Source organism: Austrofundulus limnaeus, unplaced genomic scaffold (assembly GCF_001266775.1).
Source record: "Austrofundulus limnaeus strain Quisiro unplaced genomic scaffold, Austrofundulus_limnaeus-1.0 Scaffold2016, whole genome shotgun sequence".
Lineage (NCBI taxonomy): Eukaryota > Metazoa > Chordata > Actinopteri > Cyprinodontiformes > Rivulidae > Austrofundulus > Austrofundulus limnaeus.
The window spans coordinates 3,896-14,229 of record NW_013954418.1 but is presented as its reverse complement, the minus strand read 5'-3'; the positions used below and the strand labels follow the sequence as shown (position 1 = coordinate 14,229).

General features: G+C 39.0%; 3 protein-coding genes across 4 annotated transcripts in view; 2 read left to right on the top strand and 1 right to left on the bottom strand.

Moving 5' to 3' along the window:
- Window positions 1-3,809, top strand: part of LOC106536883 (dihydropyrimidinase-related protein 5) — a gene marked incomplete in the record, with an annotated part of 23,743 nt that extends 19,934 nt beyond the window's left edge. The window contains 2 exon segments of the mRNA XM_014034228.1: window positions 1,641-1,818; window positions 1,913-3,809. Coding sequence (XP_013889682.1) covers window positions 1,641-1,818; window positions 1,913-1,998 — 264 coding nt within the window.
- A 2,031-nt stretch (window positions 3,810-5,840) lies between these two features.
- Window positions 5,841-10,334, top strand: part of LOC106536880 (microtubule-associated protein RP/EB family member 3) — a gene marked incomplete at its 3' end in the record, with an annotated part of 7,857 nt that continues 3,363 nt past the window's right edge. For both annotated transcript variants that reach the window (XM_014034226.1, XM_014034225.1), the window contains 1 exon segment: window positions 5,841-5,939.
- On the bottom strand, window positions 7,453-10,207 carry LOC106536882 (microtubule-associated protein RP/EB family member 3; the record flags this gene model as incomplete). Its single annotated transcript, XM_014034227.1, is given in 2 exon segments — window positions 7,453-8,731; window positions 10,055-10,207. Coding segments are annotated over 2 exon segments (219 nt in total), but the record flags the coding sequence as incomplete, so codon positions are not given.

Here is a 10,334-nt window from a genome sequence, read left to right as displayed (position 1 = left end):
CACACACACACACACACACACACACACTAACCATGACAGGTTCATCTGGTCCCCACAAAGACAGCAGGAGGCTGTTAAATCTTGTACTCACAGCTTTAAAAGCTTCCTCCAGACTCCTGTAGGACGTGGGGCTCACTGCACTGCTGCAGGCTGGTTTCTTGGTTTGTTTGTTTGACACCAGCTTCTTACTGTGTGGCTCAGCTGCAGGAGGAACCTGCTCCTTGTTCTGCTTCTTCCCAGTCTTCTCCAAAGTGTCGAACACAGTCTCTGACATCTTGATGGGAGCTGAGAGAAACAGTTAGAGAGCTGTGGTAAAACTCGGAGTCTTTCTTCTACAAACACAACAATATTTAAAGAACGAGGTGTCTGATGAAATTATTTCTCACTTTTAACCCTCAACCCTCCTCCCTTTACGACATCCACATGATCTGTGACAGTCGTTAAATTTAAATTAACATCCTTAAACCTTTTTTTACACGTTCTAAGACAACTTGGCATTTTTWTCATCTGAACAACTCTAAAAATATTTAATAAGCTCAATAAAACCAGTGTTTGCAGGAACAGTTTTCTTCTTGTAGACAACACAAAAGCTTTGGGCAAAACTCGAGATGACGAAAATAAAATATAATTTATTTTTAAAAACTTTAACTCAGTGTGAACTGTCTCATGATTCAGACCTGAAAACAAATTTAGTCAGTGGTTGTTGACTGAGTTAAACTGTTATTATTCGTTCGTACAGATGTAAAAATACTTTATTTTTTATTTTTTAAGGCCCACCACTGTCATGTTTATCCACAGCACAGACTTTGACCAGGAGGAAACTCAGATAAAAGTTGTTCACAAACAAATAACTGTTAAAATCATTATTTGAAAACTGTGATTTTACAAGTGAGATTTTATAAACAAACACAAAGTCTGTTTCTTAAAYCAACAAACAGTTTGCAAAAAACAGAATATAGTTTTTAACACAACATGTAGATGTGTTTATACAGAATAAATGAACAGGTTTTTAAAGGGCTATAAGAAACATTGTGTTAAAAACATGCCTCTAATGTAGCTTTGTGTGACTTTTGTTAGCCTGTGGTTACAAAATAACAATTAAAGAAATGTTGTGTGTCTGTTCACAGGAAAAGAACAGACAAAAACTATGACAGGGGACATCACAAGAGTTAAAATCACAACATTGGTGTTAGCTAACACACATTATTTTTTTAGTCTTATTTAATGAAACTAACAGAAAATGCAGAATAACGTAAAAATATCCATGAAAATAAGAGAATTCTGCACAATATTGTTGTTCAGCTAAAACAGAAACAAATGCAACTAAAATAAAGTCACGATTATTTCCTTTTTTCCCAGAGAAATGCTGTTTTTATTTATTTTTACCACTTCCTGTTCGGACTGCGTGAAAAGCTAACCTGTTAGCTCGACATGCTAACAGCTTCTTACTGTGNGTACCACTCAGGCCTGTGGTTAGAGTGTAAACCTGTTCCACACCTCAGTACCACTCAGGCCTGTGGTTAGAGTGTAAACCTGTTCCACACCTCAGTACCACTCAGGCCTGTGGTTAGAGTGTAAACCTGTTCCACACCTCACTGTGTTGTTGTCAGTTGTGTTGTTCCTTCCTGTCCCTGCTCCAGAATCAGGCCTACAAAGGTGTGGAGAGGGACCCGTACTCTGGAGACGTGGCCAAGGTGGCCAACTCCATGAAGAAGGATCTGGGTCTGGGTCCTGTAGACGGAGAATCATCCAACAAACCCACCGGTCGAGTTCACCAGGGGGTCCGAGACCTGCACGAGTCCTCCTTCACCCTCGCAGGTGACTCACAACTAACTCTCCACAGTTTGTGAGGTTTAGTTTGTGACTGTGTCAGCCTTACCTTTTAATCTTTTATCTGATTTGATTCTTTTAGGGTCTCAGGTGGATGACCACATCCCGAAGAGGTCGTCRGCCCGGATCCTGGCCCCTCCCGGTGGTCGCTCCAGTGGGATTTGGTAATGTTTGGTGCTGGAGCCTCACCTGTCCAAGCCTTTGTGTTTTATTAAATTTAAAGSAACCAGGAAAACTGCACTGATTTTCCAGCACAGAAACAGGAAAACAAACAAAAACAGATSAAATTAAACATGAGTTCGATGAGTTTGGTTCACAAAGTGACTTTTACAAATCTTTGTGCTTTGATTGGTTTGAGCTGATCACTTCCACCATAATGTAAATTTTAAAACATTTTATCAAATTCAAGCTAATCGTATTAAAAACCTTTGTTAGGAAGAGGAGCTAAAGTAACCTGTGAAGGATCAAAACCAGTACAGTTTTTAATGGTTTGAAGTGATGTTGACTTCATTGTTCTTAAAACCCAGTGGATTGTGTGACGTATCAGAAGTGTGTCACACACGTACAGTGCACTGTAGACACCATAGCTTTAGTTTACTGTGAAGATGTGTGGGTTGTGTTTGTGATGAACCCTCCACCGGACCACCCAGAGGGAGACCACCAGTGGCTGTGTGGTGATGACATCAACTGTTAAAACTGTGTCTTTAAAACCTTTAACTTTCACTGCCTCTAACTGAACTAACAGGACTCCTGCTCCAAGATGTCTGCTAGGACCCCAGGGTCTGACCGGTTCTGATTCTACAGAACCTAAYGTGGACCTGCAGTGTACGATGGTTAAACATGTAGTTAAACAGGGAAAGTTTCTTTCTTTATGCTAACCCAGATTACAACAACAAAGATTATTKTAATTTCTGAAGCAGAACGAAGTTTCTTCTCAGTCCTGAAGGATGAGAAAACAAAGTTCTTCACAACGTCCTGATCAGACATTTCCTCCTGTCTGGTATTTTACCACTTTTTAAATGTAGTCCCTTTAAAACGGTTGTGTTCCTGTGGGTTTACAGCTCATAAGATCACGCACACATCTAAACATGTTGACTTGCAAACAACTAAAACTGATTTATCTGATAAAAAGTCAAACATCAACATGAGAAAAAGGTTGTATCTGATAGTTGTTGTACAACTGTGCAGCGTCGCTTTATGACACAAAACAAGTTTGATCCTGTTAGTGCTGCACAACACTTTGTGTGTCCGTTTTATCATGGAGGGATTTTTTATCAGCAAATGTTGTTGTTCTGCTGAAACACTTTACTAAATGTTCAAACACACACTGATCTTTACAAAACCTCCAGATTTGAAATAAAAACACAACATCCAACATTAAAGCTGTTCATTCTGTGCATCTCTAATGGGAAAACATTGTCGTTACACTTTTCCACCAGTAGCTGCAGGAATTCRCATTAAGTTGTGATAAAAGCTGTTTGTGTACAAACTGTGTGTGTTTGCAGGATTGTTGTTAGAGCAGTGTTTGTTCACAGAGCAGGAAGATTGAGCTGCACTTTCTGAAACACACAAACTACTGATTGTCTCTCCTCCTGTTCATGTCTCATTTCATGCTGACTACTGTTATATTTATTCATGTTTCAGTGTTTATTTATTTAGAAATGTTGCTGTATTAATGACTGTTGGAGGAATAAATGTGCCAACTGGAAACAAGCGGTGCCACACTGCATGGAGGGACCGTTAAGTCTSCACTGAAACTCACAAAATCATTAAAAATGGTGCTTTTTTTCTAGGATGACTTATTATACAGTGTTACTTTGTTAATGGACATTTATTTGTCATGTTGAAGGCACTGTGACTGTGTGTGACTGTGTGTGACTGTGTGTGTTTGTAGCTTCTTGTGTTGGAAAACTCTAAAGTGGCTGTTTGTTTCTCACCACAATAACAACAATTTAATAAAGACAAAAAAAGTAACGAGACTTGATTGTTTTTTTTAAACCTTTGTTAAAACATATTTCTGTTATAATAAACAAATACACCCATAAAATGGAAAACTTGTTTCTACATATTAGAACTGTTCAAAAACTAAATAATAGATAAAACATTTAAATTTTTAAGAACAAATGAAATCATTTAATATAATTTGTTTGTCAATGATTTCATCTCAGTAGCTCAAGTCTTAAAGTTACATTTTTAATTTGTGGAATATTTTTCAAATAGTTCAGTTTTTAGATAAATTAAAAACCACAAGCAGATTAAAATAAAGTTTTAAAAATGTTATTGTTGTCTTTATGGTGTTTCAGTTGTGTACAGACAACAAGCCTGATGAATTATTATTAAGTTAGTTATTTGTAAGTGCACATTGAGAGCATTTCACCAGTCTGTTGTTGGTCCAATCAATCAGAATCAGGTTTTTAGGGATTTGTTTCGGTGTAAAGCTGCAGTTCGTATCAAATATTACAAAAGAAGAAAAAACAAAGGATAAAGGCAAAATATAATAAAATATTTAAAGTTAACTTCTTTAACCAAATGTATTTTTCTTCTTTTNACATGCTAACAGCTTCTTACTGTGAAAAGCTAACCTGTTAGCTCGACATGCTAACAGCTTCTTACTGAATCTGATTGAAGGAGAGAAAATAAAAACAGTGCTGCGTTTGTGATCGGTTTGTAATTAATGCCTGAGTATTTGGGCTGTCAGTCATTATAAAAATTATAACAAAACAGAATATAATGATAAAATTAAGAGAAGGCTAGCTAGCTAGCTGCAGCTAGCTCGTAAATCAGATGACAGTCCTGATGCATTCAGGGTCAGCAGCTCGACACGTAGAAGTGGATTTTTAGTSTAAAATTTGACAAATAAAACCCAGATAAAACAAGCAGGCCGTGTTGACTCACGTCTGGACGGTTGTTGGTTTGATTCTCCCAGAGCTTTCCTTGCTCCTCCACCTCCTCCACCTCCTCCACCTCCTCCTCCTCCTCCTCCTCCGGACTTCTTGTCGGTCTTCGCTCCTCCGGAGTTGGTTTTCTTCCCTTTCTTCACGACCTCCCACTTCCCGGCGGAGCCATTGTTTGAGGCCATGTCTCGGGTCCAGTTGAGCTGGTCTCGGTTCGGGTGAAGGGGGTACCGTGACTTCCTGGGTCCGTGAGGATTCAGCTCGTTTCGAACGTCGCTCTGATCATCGGTCAGCCCGCGTGCCACGTCTCTTTGTCGGCATGACGTCACAGCGGTGCGTTCAAAGCCAGTAATTTAAAAAGAAGTTCGGACACGTTTCAAACCTTCAGTTCACTTTGAAACAAACTTTATGTTTATCTGAAAATAGAAGAAAGTGCATCAAATCCATGACTTAGCTTCTTAAATTTATAACGTAAATTCAGACAAATGAGCCCTTATTATGATGTCATCTCATAATTATGAGATAATTAGTCCTGATTAGAGATCATGTCTCATAATAATGACTTACTAGGTTCTAATTATTCARTAATAAATGTGAGCCATCATATCTAAATGACCTAATTACATTTTCTGTTTCTTGTCTTTAAAAGCTACATTTTGACACCTTGATCATCCTGATATCAGAATTAAATCCATATATATGACTTAATTTGTCTTGTTGGTTACAATAATACATAAATATTTGGTCNTATTAATTATCTCCTAGTTACAAAAATACAACAAAACAGAAACAACAACAAATAAAACTTACATAAATACCCCTTATTCTAATTTATATTTGATCAATAAACCAACTTTAATCATTTTTTAAACACAAACTGATCCAGTATTTCTAACATCACTCTCCAGATTTCAACAGTTCAGATGAACATTATTTATTTATTTCACGCTTTATGTTAAATATTCTGAAAACTGAGCCACACAGAAGTGATCTTAGTGAATTATTTGGGATTTTAATAAATATAATAAAGTAAAGATGCCTCTCCAACATGGCGGCCACGGAGCGTCAGTTGCACCGCAGCTGCGGAAAGCTGCCGTGTTGTGCGCATGCGCAATGCTAGCATCTTAGCTAGGAGCCGTCGAAACGGAAAAGCTCCCGATCCTAAACAACAACAACAACAGGACGGCGGCGGGAAAAGACACAGCTTTTACCTGAGTGAGTAAAATCAACACAACTTTATTTCACAACCGTATTTTTGAGCCACAACTTGATGTGTTTGACTGCAGCTGCGGTTCATGTATCAGATAAATACTCGTTCCGTCCCGCACCACACGGGCTTTCTTCCACGGAGCGTGCGCGTCTGTTATGGGCCTGCAGAGGGGGTTAGGTTAGCGTGGTGGGAAGTCTCTGTTTTCAGGTGGTCCTCACAGGTGGACTCACAGGTGGTCCTCACAGGTGGTCCTCACAGGTGGTCCTCACAGCCGTGGAGGAACTTAAATGTTCATAAACCCGTTAAACTCTCCGGCAGCGGTCCGAAGCTCCCCGAGCTAGCTTAGCGGCATTAGCAGCGGGGTTAGCCGGGAGCTAGCAGCAGCAGCAGCACCGTCTAACGGTTTAACGGTTTAACGGTTTAACGGCGTCCGAAAAGAGCCGAAACCCACCCGACACCGACCCGCCTGCAACCTCAGCCGGTACCGAATTCCGTTAAAAGAACCAGGCTGTAAGAACCGACTGCAAAGTTCAGCCGGTACCGGTACCGGTTTTCATGTGTCGTAAASAGACTTTCACTGATTATAATCAGACACAAACATTTGATTTATATCAACAAAGAAACGTTCAGAAATACATTATTAAACATGAAATATAATATATTTMATGTTTAACATCAAAATAACACTTTAATCTGTCTTTTCGGTGTCCTGAGCAGGATTATGATGTTTTTAATCTGCTCTAATCCCTCAGAATAAATGTATTTCACCATGTTTTACATATTATTTCAATCAGGGCTGTTGAACTTAGTCACCAAAGATAAATTATATTTATAAAACTTGATCCTGATCCGTCTTGAAACATGATTATTTATTTATTTTAAATTAAATTATATGTCAGATTATGATTACANATAATATCTCAAAAATTATATTAAGTCCTAATAATTTTGATACAATTAAAATGAGATTTTCGGCACTGACTGTGTATTTATTGAATTGTGTGCTTAKTTTTACTGTTGTGTCTGTTTAGTATTTATGGATTAGATGTAATCCAGGTGACACAGCTAACGTTAAATGTAACAGACACATCAGGTTGTGTTATCAGATAACACAACCTGATGTGTCTGCTGTGTAACAGACACATCAGGTTGTGTTATCAGATAACACAACCTGATGTGTCTGTTACACAGCAGACACATCGGGTTGTGTTATCAGATAACACAACCTGATGTGTCTGTTACACAGCAGACACATCGGGTTGTGTCGACCTGCAGATGGTTCTGCTGAGGTTTGGCAGCAGATTCCCTCAGATAACAGCCAGCTGTTGGCATGTGTGTGTGTGTGTGTGTGTGTGTGTGTGTGTGTGTGTCAGCAGGTTTCCACACATCTTTGTTTTCTTGGCAGCAGGTCTTTAGCTGAGTTGTAGATATTGGTGTATGTGAGATAAAAGTCAAGTTTGTCAGTAATTTGCAGATAAAATGCTATAAATTAAATCATAAAGAGAAAACAAGAAAAAGTTTTTGAATTTAAACCTCAGAGCTTTATTTATTCCACCTGACATGGCTGCCATGGTAACAGTGATGGTCTGAGGYGTCCTTCTCTGTGACCAACGTCAAACATGCTGAGCAGAGATCAACCCTTGTGTTCCTGCAGCCACGCTGATGTGTTAATGCTTTACAACACACGACAACTTAAAACTGGAGTAATGATAGCAGCTAAAATGTTTAACTAATTACCACAGTCAAACATTAGTATTTAGTAGTGTTTGATCAGTTATTTATAGCCTTGTGTTTGTCTGAGTTTACACTGATGCCTCTGACTTGGACACTGAGGAGTTCAATGCAAATAATATTAATAATAATTTAAAAAAAACATACTTCTTTAAAATAAATTTACAAAATATAAAATTGCATTTTCCTGTGTGTTTCTGGCAGCAGCCAGTCACTGCATGTTGGCATTCTGGATCATTTCAGTCCGTTTGTTTCGCTACATTTAGTGCAAGACCTTCAATCCCTCCAATCCAAACTGTACAGAACAGTTAGCAAAGATAAATAAATAAAAGCATAAATAAGTCCAAACAAGCTGTCAGAACCATRTCACGAGCCAACAGTCTCCTGTGATAAATAAAAACACATCTGTCAGGAGTTGTTTTCTTCTTCAGGGGAGAGGACGACGTGCTTTAAGCATGTCCACGTGTGCAGTCCGAAGTCTGATCTGTGTGTGGYCTTCACGTTCACGTGTCATCACAAACATAGTGTGTATCATCTGCACTCAACTGCACCTTCCTAAATATAAAAACACAATCACATGGAGGGTAAAACTCAGCTGATTTGAAGTAGCTCTGAAGTGAGAAAGCTCCTCACCTCCTCACAGATTTAAAGCACTTTGTTTGTTTGTTTGTTTGTTTGTTTGTTTGTTGCAGTGCTGCGTCTCTTCAATCCAAAGCTGTTCTTTTTGTATTTTCTGACAGAATAACAGACTGAAGCTGTCCTGCAGTGCAGCTGTCCCCTCTGACAACATGTTAGGATTAGTGGAGTAAGCCAAGCCACGTCCAGGTTTAGTGTCCTTTCAAAATAAGAGTCAGGGAAGCTAGAAGGAAGTCCTCATGAATATGTACAGCCGGTGGGAAGATGGAGGGAGTCAGGGGAGGATGTAAAACTWAAAAGAAGGAGCAGGAATGACATGACGGTCTAATTAAAGTATGAAAGGTGAGGGATGATGAGGAAAACTTCAGAACTCTTCTTGGTCTTGTGCTCCCTCATCAATTTCTTCATCTTCTGGTGGTGCGAAGCCTTCCTGTAAAACATGGTTCATATCAGAGTCAACATGTTTGTGCTGCTGTGCTAACAGAGCATCGTTAGCTCAAGACTGGACAAATAAACAACAACAACACTGTGACAGACACATGACCACTATCAAAAGAAAACACATCCAACAGCTTGTTGATAACATCCCTGAACTCTGATCAGAACCACAGCATTCTGGGGATGAAGGTAGAGAGAAAACTTTAGCTGCTTAACCTTTAGCAACATCAGCTAACTCCCTGAAACCTGCTGAATAACATGTAGCAGTTTCATTTTTCACCTCATAACTACTTCAAAATAAAAAATAAAAAACAATGACGTGACAGGGGTCGACATAATCATCGTTTAGTTTGTCTGAGACAACTTATTTTTGTTTCAGACAACCAGATCCACCTCCTGGTTGTCCAGTGGACAACAAGAAAAAACAGAGCTAAATTAAAGTTTTCCTCCCTGGGTGTCCATCGTTGTAAAAATGATCGAGAAAAAAACTCGTCTAAGGATTAAACTGATGTTTCTTTCATCCAATAAGAGCACCACAATCAAAGTTTTATCCAATCAGAAGAGAGCAGGGCGGGTCGTACCGTCTGACTGACAGCGCTGCCTTCCTCTCTCTGTGGGCGGAGTCAGCTTCTCTCAGCTCAGGTGAACACCTCCCAGGAAAGCTCTCAGGGTTTCCTGGACTATTTCCCACCCAGGATTACGTCATATTTTGTATATATTATATTTCTAAAAGCAGCTCAAAGCATTTCCACCATAACACTGTGTTCACAAGTGCACCACCACCAYCGATCACCTGACTGTTTTTACAGTGACACCTTTAGACAGTTACCTGCATAATGAGCATCAAATATTAGTAAYTTTGCAATAAATCTGTATTAATCACACAGGTGGGGTGGAGGTGCAACCTGCTGACTGAGAACATTTGTATATAAACTTTGTWTTCAGAACAATATACTTATTAAATGACATTTTTATTGAGATTTCTTTGAACCAAACCTCATGTACCCCTGCGTGGAGTGACGGGAGAGTGAGCAACACTTCAACAGGGGTTTGGCAGTTTTAATCAGCCCTTTTTTTCCTGGTGCTTAATTCAAAAATTTAAAACAAAAAACTAATCATCTACACGGACTGACATAAAAAGCTTAATTTGGATGTTTGGTAGAAAAACATCCTGTAGGTGGAYTTGAATTTAAGACCACAAACTGTTCAAAGTTGTTCCTTATTTCCAGTAACAACATTCAGSTGTTTTGTAAAAACAAAAGTTTCAACTTCTCTCTAAAATAAGAGCGAATCATGACGTCACCACCGTGTTTACCTCTGTGGCGTACAGGATGTCGATGATTTTGCCGAGGACTGGGTTGGTTTCACTTTCGTTCTCCTGGCAGATGAGCTCAATGTCTCTCAGCTTCCCGAAGTAGAAGTCCCTCTCCTTCTCCAGCCCGTCGATTGTCATCTTCATGTCCAGGATCTGCAAACACAAGAAGAGAAGGACTTCAAACAAGTCTGACACTTTACACCAAGTTATTTATCTATAAAACAAACAACTAAAGCACTTAAATGATAAATTTAATGATAATAATAATCTGTATTAATAT